Genomic DNA, 21,379 nt, shown 5'->3' with positions numbered 1-21,379 from the left:
CAGCTATTCAGGAGGCTGAGGCAGGAGAATCGTTTGGACCCGGGAGGCAGAGGTTACAGTGAGCGGAGATCATGCCATTGCACTTCAGCCTAGGCAACAAGAGCGAAACTCCGTATCAAAAAAAAAAAAGTAGAGACAGGGTCTCACTTTGTCACTTAGGCTGGAGTGCAGTGGCGCCATCACAGCTCACCTGCAACCTCAAACTTCTGGGTTCAAGTGATCCTCCCACCTCAGCCTCCCGAGGAGCTGAGACTACAGGTGTGTGCCACCACGCCTGAGGAATTTTTAAAATTTTTGTAGAGACGGAGTCTTGCTTTATTACCCCAACTGGTCTCAAACCCCTAGAGTCAAGTCACCCACCCACCTCGGCCTCCCAAAGTGCTGGGATTACAGGCCTGAGCCACCGTACCCGGCCGGAAGTTCCCCTTTATGAAGATTCACCTTGCAGCTTGGTTTCCTGACTTGCTTACCTTAGAAAGGCCTGATAGTCATGCCTGATGCTATTGCTTGACATCTGACCACGCGTGTCATTCACCTGAGGGTGCAGGAGATGGGATAGAGCCCCCGGCTTGAAATAAGAATACCTGGTGTCAGGTCCTTCCCTCTGTCTTACCAGCTGTGCGACCTTGGGATGGTTACCCAGCCTCTCTGATTCTCCCTTTCTGCCCTAGCTTGGGCTGCCCTGGAGAGTCCATCAGAGTGTGGCAGTGGAAGTTGGCATCCAGGCAGAGCACTGGGGATGACCAGAGTGCCCAGAGAGCTGAGGGCAATGCCTAGTGGAAATGTGGCTGGATTGAGCCACATAGTAACAATATCGGCAGTCACTAACTGGAATGTGCCAGATGCCCATGTTATATGCGATCTCATTCAGTCCTCACAGGCATGAGGTCAGTATTGTATCCATTTCACAGATGGGGAAACTGAAGCTCAGAAAGGCAGAGTCACATGCCCAAAAAGCAGCATGGCTGGGATTCAAGCCCAGGTGTGGCTGGATCTGAAACCTGCACTCCTAACCTCCCTGCCTCCTTGGGCTCCGGGATTGCCTTTCAATCTGCCTATTCAAAGACAGACTTACCCACATAGAGTCCTGCCCAAGGCTGCCCCTTTTTAAGGCCCATTTGGCTCCTCCCTCAAAGATACAGTCTGAGTCTATCCCACGAGGGCAGTTCTGACCAAAGCGTGAGCCCTTTGCAAAAAGGTCTCGGGACCGGTGAGGGGTGCACTCTACACTGCACTGTGCAACCTTTGCCTTCTGAGTTTCCCCACTGGTTCATTGTGTCCCCCAGGCCAAGGGTCATGGGCATCACTGGAGCCAGGGCTTCCCTCACGGAAGGTGCAGTTAAACATTTGCTGACCTAGACCTCGAGCTGCCACAAGGGACCCAGATGGATCTGTGCTTTCCATAAGCCGCCAGTGTAGTGGGAATAGGCACATGTTATTTCAGATAGAGATAAACCCAGGTGTTCAGACAGGGACCTCCCTCCTAGCCAGGGAGCTCAGGCAGGGCTCACTTCCTGGAGGAGGTGACATCTGAGCAGGGTCTTGACAGTGAATAAGGAGTGGCCCCTCCACCGAGTTGGGGAGGGCATTGCATGCAGAGGACGCCTCATGTGCAAAGGTGCAGAGGTGCAACGGAGCAGGAGTCTTAGCTGGGCATCTTCCAGAATTCCAACATTGGCAGGGGGGCACAGAGCAAGCTGAGTCACTCTGCCCACGAAGGAGCCCTCGAGAGAAGTGCCAGCCTCATCTGTAAGAAGGAGCACTCCCTACGGGGAAGTTCGTGTTGCAGGGATCCAGAGAAGCTTTTCTGGCTCCTCGCCTGCTCTGCACGCTGTGCCGCAAGGTGGCTGTTAGGCTCAGGGGCTTGCGGTTTGAGCAGTTCTTAGACGCATCAAATCACAGATGGAGGCTGCGTCTCCGTCTATGCCTTTGTCTGTCCAGAGACTGTCCCAAGTCATGCAGCAAACACCACTTGTTTCCAATTTCCATTGAGCTGGGACTGACCTATCCCCTTCTTCTTCTTCTTTTTTTTTTAAGATGGAGTGTCACTCTGGAGTGCAGTGGCGCGATCTCGACTCCCTGCAACCTCCGCCTCCCGGGTTCAAACGATTACCCCGCCTCAGCCTCCCAAGTAGCTGAGGTTACAGGCACACGCTACCACGCCTGGCTCATTTTTGTATTTTTAGTAGAGATGGGGTTTTGCCATGTTGGTCAGGCCAGTATTGAACTCCTGACCTGAAGCAATCCACCCGCCTCAGCCTCCCAAAGTGCTGGGATTGACTTGTCTTCTTCTAAGATCCTGGTCCTTCCCCACCTCGGCCCTCTTGGGAGTTTGACAGCCCCAAGTGTACTTTTTAGGATTGTCTGCCCAGAAGCCCCCATGCTCCACTGCAGAGGCCAAAGGGAAGGGAGGGCTTTCTTCCAGCTTTTCCGAGGACAGGTCTAGGGGGTGGCAGAACTGAAGAGTTTTCACTGCCTAGGCAGGCCTTGCCTGGCCAGGAAGCCTTCCCAGCGAGATCCCAGCCAACATCTGGCGCAAGACTCTACCAACCATATTTATCCAAATGCTGCCTTTACTCCATCCTCACACACACTTTTTTCCCAGACATTATCTTTGAAGTTGGAGTATGCCTCCAACGTGTTGTGCGTACTTAAATGGAATAGTTTTCCCTTCCCACTAAAAGCTATTACCATATGGAAGGTGTGTCGCTGGGAAAATACCGTAGTTGCCTTTTTCCACACAGTTAGCAATTCTTTATTTCTAAAATAGAAAGAGGCATGATTATCTTGGGCAGTTGCAGCTAAACTCAGGTCCAGGCCCTGTTGCTGCCACCTGGTATGTAATTTTTCCTTTCCCAGAGAGTGACTGACCAAACCAGTTAACCACTTTTTCTCATCTGTTTTTTCATTCATTCATTCATTCATTCATTTACTCATTTGTTCTTTGCACAAATATCTAACAGGTGCCTACGGTGTACCAGTGAGGAGGCAGTGGGGCAGAAGAGAGGGCAAACACTAGTAAGGGGGTTGAACTGAGAAAATACAGGCCTGGACTTAGGGGGGAGCAGTAAGTATGGAGAGAAGTGGACAGACCGGAGGTGGTGGCAGCCTCCGTGCAACATGTCCATCAGGACACCAGACATACTGATATTTAGACCAGCTCGTGGAGGGGACAGAATCCTCAAAGACAACAAACCGCAGATGATAGACTAGGCCCAGGGACATCGTTGTGTTCGGGGACCTGAAAGCCCTGCCCGAGGACCCGGTGGCTTTCTGCCAGCCTTCAGCTGCACATGATGGCCCCAGGCCTTTCTCCACTTCCTGCTCTGGCTCCTCTGGGACTTGCGGCTTTTGTGATATTGAGGGGGTAAACCCCTCCCAAGTCCGGCCTCTATGGCTGCTGCTAACGCAAACCACGTGCAGTGGCCAGCTTCCATGGCGTGTTCTTTGGACGACGTGTCTCGCATTCCCTCTACCGCAAGCTGATGTCTTGAAAACTGCTGATGGAGTGTTCTCTCTTTCTTCTTGGAAGCCTGTGATGTGGCAACTTGATGTGACTCCTTCTCCCTTCCTACTCCCCAAATGACTCATCTTCCTCTTCAGTTTCCAGTCCTCCTCGCCCTGAGCACCACTTCTTTTGTTATCTGGGGGGAAGCGCGGGTAGCGGGTTTTCTCATTACCAAGGATGACATTGGTTAGACTTTGAGGAGCATGCCTCTTCTGCTGCTGCTACAGACAGCCTGGGCCTGGTCCCCTGGAGAACCTACTTCAAGGCCTTTGGATGCCTAGTGTTACAGTTCTCTGCATAGACGCAATTGGTGGCCGGTAAACCTGGACACACCAAGACCAGCTCGGCAAGGAGAGCTTGCAGGGCTCTAATCCCCCAGCTTCTTACCCTGAGTTCTAGTCTTTGCAACTAGCGAACTTACAGATGGCCGTTGACATTGACACAGTGGTGTTGAAAACAAAATAAAACTGGGTGTGGTTTAAATAGGAGGATATTGTGATAGTCCAGCCCTGCACTGTCCGGGATGGCAGCCGCTCATGAGGGTATTTAAATGTAAATTCAAGTCAATTAAAGAAAATGTTTAAATTGAGCTCCTCAGTTGCAGGAGCAGCATTTCACGTGCTCAGTAGCTACCAGGAGGCTAGTGGCCACTGGGTTGGACAGCAAGATGTAGAACACCTCCATCATGGCAGAAAGTTCCAGCAGACAGCCGTGCTGCAGCCACGGGGCCACCTGGGCGGTCCTGAGGGGTTTTTTTGCCAACCTTAAAACACAGCCTCACAATCAAATATTATTCAGCCTTAAAAAAGAAGGAAATTCTGCCACATGCTGCAATGTGGTTGGAGCTTGAGGACCTTATGCTAAGTGAACTATGCCAGTTCCAAAAGGGCAAATACTGTGTGATCCACTTATTGGAGGTAGCTAGAACAGTCAGATTCATAGAGACAGAAAGCAGAGTAGTGGTTGCCAGGGCCAAGGGGGAGGGAGAGGGGGGAGTCACAGTTTCAGTTTTGGATGATGAAGAGGTTCCGGAGATGGAGGGTGTGATGTTTGCACGACATTGTGAATGTGCTGAATGCCACTGAACTGTACACTCAAATGTGGTTGAAATGGTAAATCTTTTTTTTTTTTTTTTTTTTTTGAGACAGAGTCTCGCTTAGTCGCCCAGGCTGGAGTGCAGTGACGCGATCTCGGCTCACTGCAAGCTCCGCCTCCCGGGTTCACGCCATTCTCCCGCCTCAGCCTCCCAAGTAGCTGGGACTACAGGCGCCCGCCGCCTCACCCGGCTAATTTTTTGCATTTTTAGTAGAGACGGGGTTTCACCGTGTTAGCCAGGATGGTCTCGATCTCCTGACCTCGTGATCCGCCCGCCTCGGCCTCCCAAAGTGCTGGGATTACAGGCGTGAGCCACCGTGCCTGGCCTGAAATGGTAAATCTTATATTGTGTATATTTAACACGATTTAAAAAAAAAAGAAAACCACACAGCCTGACAGACTACTAAAATTATCCCCAAATAACTTTCAAAATAACGTATTCAATATAGGCAGAGTGCAAGGAGCGGGGATTCCTTGCTGAGCATCTGGTGTGCTCCCCAGAGTTTCCACACAACACTCATTTACCCAGCCCCGCTGTGGAGCAGGCTGCGTCCCTCATCCTGCAGACGGCCAAACAGGCTTGGGGGATGAAGTGTCTGGCCAAGGATGCACAGCTGGCATGAGGAAGCATCAGGACTGAACCCCAGGGCTGTTGGGTCCCCAGCAGTTGTCTGTGGTTAGACTATGCAGTATTTAAACCCTGATCTGCCACCTCCAACAAATAAATAACACAAAGGGAAGCCTTTCAGCTCCTTGGGCCGTGCTGATCTGGGTAAAACCAAGTCAGGACAAAGGGCGAGAGAACAGCTTCCTAAGACCACGCAGTAGAGACCCCTCTGAGGACTGAAAACACAGCAGTGGCAGGGACTCATTGGCTGGCATGTACATTCAGGCAGGGACTCCAAAGGAACCCGGAGGTTGGAAATAGTCGTATTAGGGTGGACAGATTACTGGTGCATTCTTTAAAAAAAAAAAATCCTTTTAATGGTGTTTCATTGTCTTAACAAATAAAATTGAGAAGGAAAAAAGTAGATAGTGTTAGGCAAAAACCTGTAAATCTCCAAAATACTCCACAGCTGAGACTGATGAATGGCTCTGCTTTTGAAAAGAAAGCATGCTGTTCACATGTGCACAGAATATTAAACTTACCTCATCTCAGGCTGACTTTAGTGTTCATATGACACTCTGAAGCTGCCTCAAAGAGTGGTGTTAGACAAAAAGAATGGAATTTAGACAGATGTGTGGATTGACTGGACACACCACTGAGCTGTGTGACTTCAGGCAAGTTCACTCTCCTCTCTGCTCCCAGTTTCCTCATCAGTGACAAGGGAAATGTAACATTTATTTCACAGAGTTACTGTGAAGGTCACATGAAATCGTATATGAGAGGATGTGTTCGCTGTGAACTGTTAAACACATTAGTTGTGATTACTAATTATTATTTAATATTGGTAATGTGAATATTATTCCTCAGAGTTACTTAGCAAACATCTCCTGACGTTGCCTCCCAAGGTGTTTGCTCAGTTGCATTCATTGGTTCAGCCAATTTTTTTAAATTAATAAACTTTAGTTTTTAGAGAAGTTTTAGGTTCTCAGAAAAATTGACTGGAAAGTACAGAGTCCCTTGTCCTCCCCACTCACAACCTCTCTTCATCAGCATCAAGTTCAGCCCGTTTTTATTGAGCACCTACTATGTGCTGGCATTGAGGAGCTCTTGGATTCACAAAAGGAAGGCTGCCTTTTCCCACAAGGCCCTACTGTGGCCTCACCTGTCTTTGAATGACAGTGGACCAAGCATTTCCACCTCACCAGGCAACATAGAGCAGGGGGCAGTGACTCAAACCACAAATAAAACCACATGTTTAAAATACAGGCAAGGATGTAGAGAAAAGGGAACTCTTATACACAGCTGGCGGGAACGTAAACTAGTATAGCCACCGTGGGAAACAATGTAGAGGTTCCTCAAAACACTGCAAAGAGAACTACCATATGATCCAGCAATCTCACCACTGGGCATTTATCCAAAAGAAAGGAAATCAGTATATCTAAGAGATAATACACCCCATGTTGATTGCAGTTCTAGTCACAACAGCGAAGGTGTGGAATCAGCCTAAGTACCCATCAGCAGATGAATGGATAAAGAAATTGTGATATGGGCTGGGCGCAGTGGCTCACACCTGTAATCCCAGTGCTTTGGGATGCTTGAGGCGGGTGAATCACCTGAGATCAGGAGTTTGAGACTAGTCTGACCAACGTGGTGAAACCCCGTCTGTACTAAAAATACAAAACTTAGCCAGGTGTGCTGACCCATGCCTGTAATCTCAGCTACTGGGGAGGCTGAGGCAGGAGAATCGCTTGAACCCAGGAGGTGGAGGTTGCAGTGAGCCAAGACCGCACCATTGCACTCCAGCTTGGGCAACAAGAGTGAAACTCTGTCTCAAAAGAAAAAGAAGAAGAAGAAAAAGAAAATGTGGTATGCATACACAATTGATACTATTCAGCCATCAGAAATAAGGAAATCCTGTCATTCGCAGCAACATAGATGCCACTGGAGGATGTTATGTTAAGGGAAATAAGCCAGGAACATAAAGTTCTCACTTATATGTGGAAGCTAAAAAAGTTGATCTCATAAAAGTAAAAAGTAGCACAGAGGATAACTAGAGGCTGGGAAGGGTAGGGGGAAGTGGGGAGATAGGGAGAGATTTGTAAAAGGATACAAAATCACAGCTAGATAGAAGGAATAAGTTCTAGTGTTTTGGGTGGTTTTGGTTTTGGTTTTGGTTTTGGTTTTGGTTTGAGACGGAGTTTTGCTCCTGTTGCCTAGGCTATAGTGCAATGGCGCGATCTTGGCTTACTGCAACCTCCACCTCCTGGGTTCAAGCGATTCTCCTGCCTCAGCCTCCCTAGTAGCTGGGATTACAGGTGCCCGCCACCACGCCCAGCTAATTTTTTGTATTGTTGGTAGAGACAGGGTTTCACTATGTTAGTCAGGCTGGTGTCGATCTCCTGACCTCAGGCGATCCACCCACCTTGGCCTCTCAAAGTGCTGGGATTACAGGTGTGAGCCACTGCGCCTGGCCAGTTCTAGTGTTTTATAGCACTGTGGGATGACTATAGTTAACAATAGCGTATTATATAGTTTCAAATAGCTAGAAAGAAAACATTGAATATTTCTAACACAAATAAATGATCCATGTTTGAGATGACGGATATGTAAATATGCAGATCTGATCACTACATATTATGTGAATCACAACATTACTAATGTACCCCATGAATATATACAATTATTATGTGTCAATTAAAAATTAAATTTTAGAAATTTAAAAAATAAAAGAAACTAGAAAGTGAAAACCCAGGCCAGGCGCAGTGGCTCATGTCTGTAATCCCAGCACTTTGAGAGGCCGAGGTGGGCAGATCACTTGAGGTTAGGAGTTCGAGACCAGCCTGGCCAACATAGTAAAACCCTGTCTCTACTAAAAACAAAGTTAGGCAGGTGCCTGTAATCCCAGCTACTTGAGAGGCTGAGTCAGGAGAATTGCTTGAACCTGGGAGGCGGAGGTTGCAGTGAGCTGAGACCATGCCATTGCACTCCCGCCTGGGCAACAAGAGTGAAACTCCATCTCAAAAAAAAATAATAATAATAACCCAAAGCACACAAAAGAAAAGCAATAATTAAGATAAGAAATTGACATCCTGAGCAACATGGCAAAAGCCATCTGTACAAAATACAAAAAAATTAGCCGGGCATGGTGGCACACGCCTATAGTCCCAGCTACTCTGGAGGCTGAGATGGGAGGATCACCTGAGCCCGGGGAGATTGAGACTGTAGTGAGCCATGATTGTGTCACTGCACTCCAGCCTGGGTGACAGAGCAAGAGCCTGTCTCAAAAAAGAAAAGAAATTGAGAACAGAAAAAGAATAAAGAAAATCATTGAAACTAAAAGCAAGTTCTTTGAAACAATAAAGATTAATAAACCTGTAGTAGAGACCAAGGGAAAAAAGAGAGAAGGGGAAAAAAAAAAACCCACAGTTTAAAAGTTTAAAGACTTCTGGGGCAAGGCCGTGCATCCCAGCAGCTTCCAGGATGCCCAGCAGCTTCCAGGATGCCCAGCCAAGCTAAGGCTGACTCACCTGCCCAGGGCATCGTGTAGAACAGCACCAAAGGGCTGGGAGCTCCAGCATGGAAGAGCAGCCCTGTCCTTTTTAATTGTCTTCATAGCATTTCAGAGGCAGGGTGATTTGATGATAAAGAAGCAAGTGGTCTTCAGTCTCTGGCGCCTCCGCTTTGTTGGCTACGGGCCTTCAGTTTCCTGGACAGTCATGTCCACCTTAAAGCAATGATCCAAGGTTTTAATGAGGGAATGTTTCTAAAGAATCTAGCCCGTGGCTGGCAGATAGTAGGTGTTCAATATACGTATCTCATTTCTCTCCCACTTCAGGTCCTCCCTTCCCTCCCCATATGTCTGCACAATAGCTGTGTCTGTTTCTCCTGGACTTTTCAAAGCTTCTTTTATTCCATGAGAGGGACAGATCTTGAGTGCCAGAGTGACTTTCCCGTGGGCAGGCTTTCCACATTCCAACCATTACTCCACGAGGCTTGGGACTGCCTTCCCATCTGCTTTGATTCCTTTACCCAAGTACTAAACAGGAGAGGTTAAGATGCTGCTCACACAAATAACCTCACTATACAACAAGAGCATCTTGTCATAGCTCACGCGGGCCACATGTCCAGCAGAGGTCACTGGGATCTTTGGACCTCATCCCATGACTACGGCCAGCAGAGAAGCCAGGCTCTGGAATGTGGCCAATCCCCATGAAAGGGGGAAATAGCAAGTGCGAAAGCATCCACCAGTCATCGTCTTCCACCCTGAAGTGACACATGTCTCCAGCTCACATGGAATGGCCACATCCTACTTCAAGGGACCGGGGAAAGTACAAATCTAGCATGTACCCAGAAGGAGAACCAGAAATATTTGACGACAGCGCTAATGACTTCCGCAGCCCAGCTTCAATCCATAAAATAATGCTGCAAGTTGGTGTCCCTATGGCAGACTTAAAGATGAGACCCTAAAAGGTTTTGTCACTTTTCTAAGACCACATGGGGAGTAAGCAGCAGATCCTTGTAATTTTGTATGCCAAATCTGGTATTTCACATGAAGTCCCTGAAGCGTTCAGAGATATATTTATGGTACTATGAAAGGTTTTTGTTTTGGGGACTCTGCCCTCTTGCTCCTCTACCCCTACAGCAGCCTACACCTCCCTCTCTTTACACCACCTTTTAATGATCAGCTTTCTTCCCCTCCCCTCTCTAGATTATGAATATTTTCCTCACTGTACCCTGTTCCTCTAGCACAGAGCCAGGCCCAAAGCTGTCTGTTGAGCTGACCTAGGGAACTCCTCCTGTGTCAGGGAAGTATAGTGCTCTCATAAGCATGAACCTAACCACATTGATTGGATGCTAGTGATTTATTCCTTACCTCAACCTAGCAATTCTTAGGAGCAGGATGACCTGCTATCCATGAAATCCTGGTGGCTCTGAGGGTATTGTTCACATTTCAGATACTGTGGATGGAGAATCCCGGGAAAGCCAGGAATGGTCACTCCTGACTCTGAGCCTTCACAAATCTGGCATTTGTGGATATAGACATCGTTTTCATGGGCTTTCTAGTCCAATTGAAATTGCCTTTCCCATTAGTGTGGGTTTCTGGAAAGCTGAATGAAGGGAACGTTTTGTATATCACATCACATATTTCACATATTCCTTTAAAATGTCCTAGATGGTGTTTCTTAAGTTATGAAAGGTTTTTGTTTTTGGTGTTCTCCCCTCACTTAGATGCAGATGTTGGACAAATTTCCCATGGAAGGAGGACAGAAGGACCCCAAGCAGCGGATCATCCCCTTTCTGCCAGGTAGGTGAGATGGGTGCTTTCAGACTGGGACACCGGGGGCTCTGGTACAGCTCCCAGAGCTCTTGGGACAGTTTATCAGCTTGTCTTCCTTTATCAGGGGACACCATCCCACTGACCAGAATCTCAGCCATTTGTAGACATTAACCCATTTATGCCAGAGGTTGCAATTTTTTGTATTTTTGCATGAGTGAAAAATCAGACCTTGGCAGTGACCTTGAGCAGTAATATATAAATAACTCCCACAGGCTTAATGTTCCAATAATGGAACACTAGGCGTAAGTGGGTTAATGACTAAGTGCTTGGGTTTTGGCATTAGATGCTACACCATTTACTAGATGATGAATGACCTTGAGAAGACTCTTTACCTCTGGATCCTCAGTTTCTCCCATCTCTAAAATAGGAATAATTCGAGCTCAGAAAGTTTTTCTAGTGAGTGCTTTCTATTTCGATAACTATGGTATTCGTTTTCTATCCTTGCATAACAAATTACCACCAATTTAATAGCTTAAAACACCCATGTATTACCTTACAGATCTGTGGGCCAAAAATCCAGGCAGGGTTTTTGGCCCAAGTGGGTTCTGCTCAAGGTCTCATGAGGCTGAAGTCAAGATGTCAGCTGAGCCAAGCTCTTATCTGGAGGACCTAGAGAAAAGTCAACTTCCAGCCTCCACGTAGATTGTTGGCAGAGTTCAGTTTGTCACAGCTATAGGACCAAGATCTGTTTCCTTGCTGGCTGTCACCCTCTCAGCTTCTAAAAGCTTCCCACATCCCTCATCACAGGAGCCCTCTATTGCAGGATCTGGCCAGCAGCCCACAATGCAACGGGGCTCTCTCTTTGTTCCCAGGCAGATCGGCAGGTCGGAAATAATAGACACACACAAGATAGTGAAAGCTGGGTCCAGGGGGGTCACTGCCTTCTGGTCCCATGATGCCGCCAATGCACTGGATATACCAACATTTATTATTAAGTTTAGTGAGGGCAGAGGTAGGTTAGTGAGGGATTTAGGGTCATTTGATTGTGAGGTGAGATGGTCACATGGGGATGAAGTAATTCTTTAACATAACATCTGTATGGAGAAGTACAGTATACAGAGATGAGAATTTACAATATAGTGCATGCATCAGTAATTTCTAACAGAGCCTTAAAACAGGAACACAGTCTTTCCATAACCTATGATTAGCAAGATATTAATCAGCAGTAACAGTTGCAGCAAAAGCTGGTTACAAACAATCCATAGGAACAGGACGTGAAGCTAGACAACCGGTTAGACCAGAAATTCTCAGAAGGGAGTATGAACCCTAAAGAGGCCTAGCAGAGCCGTGGCAAGATGAGGGTGTTTATAGCCATATCGTATCCATATGAACAGGCGCCCCTCATGCGTCCATTTATAGGCTCTCCACAAGGGTCGCATTCCATTCCCAGAGCTATGAACATTTGCTTTTCTGGGATAGGAATCTTGGTGATGTGAAACCTCCCTGACTACGCGTCCGTTCATAGGCTCCCTGCAGGGGGAAGCACGTCACGTGCTCTTGGCTCATTCTGGCAGTCCAACCTGGCATTGTCTTTACACAATCCTGCATGCAACTTTGTATTTACAATAATCAGGACCGTTTCATCTTTTATTCCGTAGCAATAGTTTCAGGGGGTCTCCCTACAGCCCTCTCCATCTCCCAGCCAACAGTGGGGCAGCAAATCTCACTTGGCCTTCAAATCCCTCTGACTTTGCCTTCTGCTACCAGTCAGGGAAAGCTGCCTGCTTTTAAGGACCCATACGATTATTACCTGACTAATCCAGGATAATCTCCCTCTTCTGAAGTGAACGGAAGGTATATAATAGCTCGTCACATACACAAGCTTTGGGGATTAGGACAGCACATCTTTGGGGGATATTTTAGAAAGTTTATGAACCTACCTCATACGGCTACCAGGCAGCACACCAGCTGCTGTGCAGCATTTAATGCAGTTATACCTAGTCTCTGTTCCCAAGGTAGTCAGTCTCCATCCCCCCAGATTCCTACCAAAGAATACTATAACGACTTCAGCTCAAAGAGAGGGGTTACCCAAACCAGTGTTACTGCTTCAAGTATAATAATAGCTCCGTACTGTGGGCCAGTCACTCAGTGCTTTACTTTCATTACCTCGTTTCGTCCTCAGAGCAGCCCTGCAGCGTAGGCATTACTGCACCCATTTCACAGATTAGGAAAATTGAGGCTCAGGAAACCTATAGGCGCTTGCACAGATGGCAGAACTGGAATTCAGACACAGGTATGGCAGGCTCCAAAATTCGTGCCTGAGTCAGACAACCTGGGTTCCAATCCCAGCATGCCCTCCTCACCAACTCTGTCACCTTGGGTAGATGACTTCATTTGCAAATTGGAAATAATAATGGTACTAAAATGATGAAGTTGTTATGATGATTGTGTAAATGCCTGGCAGGTTGCTATCAGCCATCAAGCACTTACTATGATGTTTTTATATACTGAAAATCAGCAATCTGACAATCACCCTAAGTCATAGATATCTAGAGCTGGACGGGCCCTTTAGTTCCTTTTTCAAGGCCAGGAATGGTGGTTCACTCCTGTAATCCTAGCACTTTGGGAAGCCAAGGTGAGTGGATAATCTGAGGTTGGAAGTTTGAGACCAGGCTGGCCAACATGGCAAAACCCCTTCTCTACTAAAAATATAAAAGGTAGCTGGGCATGGTGGCAGGCACCTATAATCCCAGCTACTTGGGAGGCTGAGGCTTGAACCCAGGGAGTGGAGGTTGCAGTGAGCCGAGATTGCGCCACTTCAGCCTGGATGAAAGAGCGAAACTCTGTCTCAAAAAAAAAAAAAAAAGTATCTTTTTTTCAGCAAAGGGAACAGGTCTAGAGATGGGGGGGACTCCCTGGGTCACACAAGTGCCAGTCTCCCAACCCCCTAGTCCAGAACATAGTGGGTTCTTCAGGTATTACTGTCACTGAATGGCTTTAGAGACACGGCACATGTGTTTGCCAGGCTTCCTCCACTGGGAGAATCCTTTACCTAAAAAAGCTAACATTTGTAGTTCCTCCACTGGCAAAGTGTACAACCATGCTGGAATTTTCTTTCCTGCTGGAGGAAACCCCGCTGGCCAACCGCAGCAGCCAAATGTCAGCGCTCCAAAGCGTGTGCTTCAGAGTCAAACAGACTAGCCTGTGACCTCAAGCAAGCGACATCCGCCTCTAAGCCTCAGTTTCCACATCTGTTAAAAACGGGACAGTGACCCCTGCTTCACAAGGTCCAGTTCCTGGCACGTAGTAGATTCTTGGTAAAGGCAGAAACAGGGTCCTGGGACATGTCTTTGGAATCTCTTGGTTTCACGTGTTCGTGTCCTCCTTAAATGATCATTCTGGATATTAAAGGTAAACTGGACTCCAAATGCAGGTTTTTTTCACCAAGAAAGGAAAGGAAGGCAGTGAGTTCTAACTCTTTACTGGATAAAAGACAAAACCAGCTCTGGCGAACTACCCGAGACGGAGAAGAACTTGAGCCGACCCTCTCCCAAGCTCTTAAAAGCTTTCATGGTTACGTAATCCTTCTCCACCAGAGAATTAATGAAAAGGCCGTTCCCAGGGACTTGGTCTCTTCTCAAGGCACCCACTTGTGGCTTGGAGAGGTCCCCCTAGGCCCCAGCACCCCGCTGGGCCCCAGGACCCCAGACCACCCCTTCTGAGCCACCTCTTAGCTTTTCCTCGAAGCCGAGGGTGAGGCCAAGACAGGGAAGCACGAGAGAAGCGCCCCCTCTCCTAGGGGTCAGTTTGCTGCCAAGACTGCCGCGTCAGCAGAACAAAAGCAAGTCTCATGTTAGCACAAAGGCGGGGGAGGGGAGAGCAGCCTGCACAGTTTTCCATCCCAGCAGGAGCTGGGGAAGCCAACTTGGCAGAGGATGCTGCCTGAAAAATAGGAATTACAGTCTGGCCTTCCTCCACAGTGGAAAACAAAAGCCGACCGTTCCCACCAAAGGCTGTGCGCGCCTCTGAACACCCTTTCCACTCCAGGAAGGCAGCCGGCTCACCCTCCTGCCCTGAGATGCACACAGAAACACCTCCCGTCAGGCACAGGCCAGGGCCGCTGCCCACGGCACCTCACCAGGGAGGCCCTGGCCAAGGGGGTGCTGGCTCCCATGCCTACCGCTGGCCTCACGGTTCTGCCCCATGGCCAGCACCTGAGCCACAACTCGGGCTCTGCTGTGGGTAAATGACAAATTGGTCCACTGGAGGCGGGTTTAAGAAAGCTGGGAGTTGAGGAAAGAACGTGCGCTCTGAATTGCAGAGTGCATGAATCATCTAAAGTAAAAAAATAGTAATAGTAAGTAATTGCCTCTTTGCAAGCACCTACTAAGGGCCATCCCTGTGCTGAGTGTCATGGAGATGGCTTCTAAGAGCTAGGGGCTGCTGTCCCATTTCACAGATGAGGAGACTGAGGCTCTGGGAGGTAAATGCATTCCCCAAAATTCCCCCTAGGACTGGCCAGGGCCTCATGGACTGCAGAGCCTGTGGCCTCTCCAGCAGGCCCCACTGCTGCCACAGGGCATCGTGCCCTTGTTGCTGGCAGGGCACCAGACGTGCACCCAGAGATTCCTGTCCCACTGAGGTCTCACAAGTATAGGAATGACACTTATGTCCTTGAGTTGCCCCCTCAGGAAACTCTGAAGGCGCCTGAGTCTTCTGTTCCCTTTCAATTCCTGTAGACCTGTCCTTGGGTGGATCCTCAGCTTTGGTGTCTAGTCGGATGGCAGCCTCAGGACAGGCCTGTGCCTGTTGCCGTGGGCCAGCACTGCCCCGTGAGGGTGGAGATACTTAGAGCCTGTTGACGACCTTTTCAGTAAGACACCTGTGCACCCACCCTCCACCCTTCCCCTGGTTTACAGAAGAAAAATGATACCTGAAGGGGACCAAAGTAGTTTTGATTAGGGACTCCTCTCCCATTTTGAGAAATAAATTACGGAGCATTTGCTGGGCAGGATTTCTCTTCATAGGCACACATTCCTTGTTTCTCCTGAAGGCTCAGGACACTGCTGGGGTTCTACACAGCAAGTAGTTCCACCTACAAGGACAGTAAAATGGAGATAGGGAGTATTTGATTGTCACAATGACTGGAGGTGGGGTGGGGCTGGGAAAGCTACCAGCTTCATCTGGATTTGAACCAAGGATGCTAAACATCCTGCAGGGCGGGAGCCTCCAGTCCAGGGAAGCATTGCCCCACCCAGACTCCAGCAGGGTCCCCCCTCCCCTGCTTTTGGGAAACACCAGCTATGAGCAGCAGGAGGGCAGGCCACAGCCGGCTTGCTCCCCACTAGCCCCAAAGCGTGGCACAGAAAGGCCTCACACAGAGACTGTACCTGTTCAGTGAATAAGATCATCGGCTCCAGGGAAATCCAATTGCAAACCACTTCCCACTTCCCTGCCTCATTTACTTTTTTGCTAATGACATGAAAATTTTCTGATTCTAAAAGCAATAAATGTTTACGGCAGAAACTTTGGAGAAAGTGTAAAAAAGAAAACCAAAATTCTCTGTCTTTATTCCTCAAAGACAAGCACCTTGAACTTTGTGATACATATTCATCTACTTTTTTTTTTTTTTTTTTTTTTGAGACAGAGTTTTGCTCTTGTTGCCCAGGCTGGAGTGCAGTGTCACTATCTCAGCTCACTGCAACCTCCGCCTCCCGGGTTCAAGCGATTCTCCTGCCTCAGTCTCCCGAGTAATTGGGATTACAGGCATGCGCCACCAGCTAATTTTTGTATTTTTAGTAGAGACAGGGTTTTACCATGTTGGCCAGGCTGGTCTCAAATTCCTGACCTCAGCTTATCCACCTGCCTCGACTTCCCAAAGTGTGGGGATTACAGGCGTGAGCCACTGCGCCCAGCCTAGATATTTTTTTAATTGGTGAAAATGAGCAAAAAATAAAAAGGCTTTCTCTCTTTTTTTTTAAATTTACCATGTCTGCCTAGTTTCCAAATAGTGTCCTTTTGCACCAGAGCAAGTTGTCCTGTTGTTTAAAATGTTGGATTAGCCATATGGTCTTTTAGGGTGCAAATCTCCATTACCACTTTGCATTGCAAATCTTTAAAAGTCAGTAGGGTTGTTTTTCAACATCCCTTCCAGTTCTGTCATGTTATGAAAATTCTGACTATACTAGTCTTTTTTTTTTTTTTTGAGACGGAGTCTCACTTACTCTGTCACCCAGGCTGGAGTGCCGTGGTGTGATCTCGGCTCACTACATCCTCCGCCTCCCAGGCTCAAGTGATTCTGCTGCCTTAGCCTCCCGAGTAGCTGGGACTACAGGCACATGCTACCACGCCTGGCTGATTTTTATTTTTATTTTTATTTTTATTTTTATTTTTAATGGAGACGGGGTTTTGCCATGTTGGCCAGGTTGGTCTCAAACTCCTGACCTCAAGTGATCCACCCACCTCGGCCTCCCAAAGTGCTGGGATTACAGGCATGACCCACCACGCCCGACCCGTACTAGACTTTTCTATGCCATCCTATCCCTGCCCGCCCGAGCTTGATCTGTGGAGATAACCATCTCACCAGAAACCATCTTAGATCAATAGTAATCTCTCTTCACCTTGCCAGGCTCTTGACCCAAATTCCTCTTTTTAACCAACCTCCTACGGCCAGAAATAGAGAGAGCTCTTAGTAGGTCTCCATGTTCTGCTCTCCAGAGCAGCTGTGGTCCTCCCACGCCTTCCCTTTGACCTACCCATAGATTCCCCCTGGTCGCTCTGCACGAGCTTGGTAGAGGTGCTTATCTCCATCCCCCATATCTTTGGTCCTCCTTTATGTCTTTTTTTTTTTTTTTTTTTTTGAGACGGAGTCTCGCTCTGTTGCCCAGGCTGTAGCGCAGTGGCCGGATCTCAGCTCACTGCAAGCTCCGCCTCCCGGGTTTGCGCCATTCTCCTGCCTCAGCCTCCTGAGTAGCTGGGACTACAGGCGCCCGCCACCTCGCCCGGCTAATTTTTTGTATGTTTTAGTAGAGACGGGGTTTCACCATGTTAGCCAGGATGGTCTCCATCTCCTGACCTCATGATCCGCCCGTCTCGGCCTCCCAAAGTGCTGGGATTACAGGCTTGAGCCACTGCGCCCGGCCTCCTTTATGTCTTATTTCTGATTTCCCCCACCCCCGACTGTGGTAGATCCAGAATGGGGAGCCAGGTGGTCTTAACCTTTAGTGCGTATGCTTCACCACCATCTCCCTAAGAGAGGATAGCCTGTCTAAACTCTTGAGAACCCACTGATTTGCTTTAAACAGACCTCACCCATGACATCTCAATGTCTTGGATATTTCCAGAGATCTCCAGTGGCATCGTGTATATACCCGTGTTTTCCTGTGACCCACATTCTCTGCCCGTGTGTCATATTGGTAGCCCTATGCCCCAGAGTTTCGGATGTTGTGAAGCAGGCCGTGGACTCTCAGTTAATATTTGGTGAAATAGGAAAACTCGAAGCCCCAGAGTTTCGGATGTTGTGAAGCAGGCCGTGGACTCTCAGCTAATATTTGGTGAAATAGGAAAACTCCAAACCCTTCTCTCATGAACACTAATTGGGGAAGGAACTGGAAGAATTTGCCATCTTTGCAGGTGGAAGCCACATTCATACATTTATCAAACATTAGTGTCACAGAATGGACTGAGACACAGTCAGTTCCTATTTGTGCAGAGCACATGACTGGTAGGACAGAAGAAGTGCTGTAAAAATAAATAATGTGTGCAGTCAGAAAGAGCCATCTCTTAACCCCTATGAGGGATGGTGGTGGGGTTGCATGGGGAGGTGTCCAGGCAGAGGGGAGGGCTCAGCATGGGGGTTTAGGGAACATGAGGAAAAGGCAGAGGGTGAATGAGGATAAGGGAGGAGACTATTGCTGAGGGCATGTCTGCTTGTCCACTGCACTGTTCACCCAGCCAGAATCCTGGAGTTGGACAGGACCTCACATGCTCGGGTCCAACCTTCTTTCTTCATCAGGTAGGAGTGGCTTCCTTCTGCGGTTGTTTCCAGCCTCCCTTATCTCACCAAAACTTACTCTGTGGCTCCCATTCCCCCAAGCCCTTGTGTTAAAACCGTGAACATGGTTTAGGGGGACCTCGCATGGGCTTATCCAAGCCCCACGGAAGTCCAGCAGGAACACCTTGATCACAGCCAGGAATTTTGGCACCACTCAGACCTACCCTAGGAACAGCCATGTCCACATCCTCTCAGGTTGCTGAGAGCTTGTCCCTGTTCCCTGACAACACTGTCTTTGCTCTTATCTTCTGCAGGTAAGATTCTCTTCAGACGAAGCCACATCCGGGACGTGGCTGTCAAACGCCTGATACCAATTGATGAATACTGTAAGGTAAGGCTTAGAAATGCCCACACAGCCTTCCCTGTAGGTGTATTCTGTTTTCTTTTCTTTTTCTGGCTACAGGATGCTCACCGATAAAAATTTATACAATTCAAAGGAATGTAAAGAAATTAGGGGGAAAAGTCACTCATTATCATTAAACTTAGAGGCAACAGTTATTAAGGGTTTTACATATTTCCTTTCCACCTTTATGTGCATTTCGTAATGATGTTGAGACCATTCTGTATGTGTTATTTTGTTGCTCTTTCTCTTTTGCCATAATTATTATGTGAGAATTTCCCTGCTATTAAAACATCCTTTTGGCTGGGCACAGTGGCTCACACCTGTAATCCCAGCACTTTGGGAGGCCAAGGCAGGTGGATCACTTGAAGTCAGGAGTTTGGGACCAGCCTGGCCAACATGTTGAAACTCCATCTGTACTAAACATAGAAAAATTAGCCAGGTGTGATGGTGCACACCTGTAGTCCCAGCTACTTGGGAGGCTGAGGCAGGATAATCACTTGAACCTGGGAGGTAGAGGTTGCAGTGAGCTGAGATTGGCGCCACTGCACTCCTGCCTGGGCAACAGAGTGAGACTCTGTCTCAGAAAAAATAAAAATCCTCATAAGCCTACTTTTAATGACCGCATAGAATTCCCTTATACATTCGTGTTTCAAAAGTTATTTAACCAACCCCTGTTATTTGATGGTGCAACGGCTTCAGTCCTAAACAACAAGAGACCTGCCTTTTGGTTATATTTCATTTGACTTGAGGCTGTAGTCAGGAAAGGAGCATGTTTTTATTTAGTTTAGCAGTTTTCCTTTGGTATTTATTTCTCCAAGTTAAAATCACTAGCAATTCTGATGGGAGAGGAGTAGGAATAGCAAGAAATGTTTTTTAAATGGAGCAGTGAACGATCTCCCCCTCAGATCAGGAACAAAGCGAGTATGTTTACCCTTACACGTGTGTTCTACATTTTACTGGGGGACTAGCCAGCGTTAGCAAACAAAAAAGAAAGAAAAGGCATCCAGATTGGCAAGGAAAGAGTGTAACTCTGGACTCACAGATGACATGATTCTCTATGTAGAAAATCATAAGAGATCCATCAAAAAATGCTAGGACAAATAAATGAGTTTAGTAAGATCAGGATTAAACGCTCAGTATACAGAAAGCAATTGTATTTCTATATCTTAGGAACAAATAATCCAGAAGTGAAATTAAGAAAACAATCCCACTCCCAGTAGCATCAAAAAGAATAAAATACTTACAAATAAGTTTCACAAAAGAAGGGCAGGATTTATACACTGAAACTACAAAACATTTCAATGAAAATTAAAGAAGATCTAAATTCACGGAGAGACACTCCATACTTGTGGGTTGGAAGACTCAATGTTGTTAAAATGGAACTCCTCCCAGAATTAATCTGCATATTCAATACAATCCCTGTCAAAATCTTTTTCATAGGCTTTTTAATAGAAATTGACAAGCCAGTCCTCAAGTGTATGTGGAAATACAAAGGACCCAGAATAGTCAAAACACTTTTGAAAAAGAACAACTTTAGAGGAGCCATACTACCCATTTTCAAAACTCCCTCCAAGGTACAGTAATCAGGATAGTATGGAACTGACAAAAATAGGTATATAGATCAGCGGAACAACATTGAGAGTCCAGAAATAAAATCTTACAAAATGTTTGATCAGTTCATATTCCACAAAGGTACCAAGACAATTCACTGGGAAAAGGATAGTCTTTTTTTTTTTTTTTGAGATAGAGTCTCGCTCTGTTGCCCAGGCTGGAGTGCAGTGGTGCCATCTCAGCTCACTGCAACTTCCGCCTCCTGGGTTCAAGGGATTCTCCTGCCTCAGCTTCCTGAGTAGCTGGGATTACAGGCACCCACCACCGTGCCTGGCAATTTTTTTTTTTTTTTTTTTTGCATTTTTAGTAGAGACGGGGTTTCACTGTATGTTGGCCAGGCTGGTCTCGGACTCCTGACCTCAAGTGATCAGCCTGCCAAAGTGCTGGAATTACAGGCATGAGCCACCATGCCAGGCTGAAAAGGACAGTCTTTTAAACAAACAGTTGAGATAGTCACCTGTTGCATTCATTTCCTAGGGCTGCATAGCAAAATACCACAAACTGGGTGGCTTACAACATCGTTTAGTTTCTCACGGTTCCAGAAGCTGGAAGTCTCGGCAGCAGGGCCCTCTAACCTCTCTCATTGGTTTATAGATGAGATACCTCTTCTGCCTGTGTCTTTACAAGGTCTTTTCTGTACCTGGCTATGTCCTACTCTCCTCTTCCTATAAAGACACAGTTATATTGGATGAAGGCACATTCCTAGTGACTTCATTTTACTTTAAATTACCTTTTGAAAGATCCTGTCTCTGAATATATTCACATTCTAGGGGCTTGGGGGTTAGGACTTTAATATATGAATGGGGGGTGGAGAGCAAAACACTGTAGCCCCCAACAGCTATACACATGCAAAAAAAATGAAGTTAGACCCTTATCTCATACCA

General features: G+C 47.3%; 1 protein-coding gene across 2 annotated transcripts in view; it reads left to right on the top strand.

Moving 5' to 3' along the window:
* Window positions 1–21,379, top strand: part of SH3PXD2B (SH3 and PX domains 2B) — a 119,551-nt gene that overhangs the window by 39,088 nt on the left and 59,084 nt on the right. For both annotated transcript variants that reach the window (XM_005558530.4, XM_045394511.2), the window contains exons 3-4: window positions 10,440–10,515; window positions 18,796–18,872. In XM_005558530.4, the coding sequence (XP_005558587.3) occupies window positions 10,440–10,515; window positions 18,796–18,872 (153 nt within the window). The remainder of the gene's footprint in view (window positions 1–10,439; window positions 10,516–18,795; window positions 18,873–21,379) is intronic.

This window comes from Macaca fascicularis, chromosome 6, assembly GCF_037993035.2.
Source record: "Macaca fascicularis isolate 582-1 chromosome 6, T2T-MFA8v1.1".
Lineage (NCBI taxonomy): Eukaryota > Metazoa > Chordata > Mammalia > Primates > Cercopithecidae > Macaca > Macaca fascicularis.
This window is presented reverse-complemented; position numbering and strand designations above follow the sequence as displayed.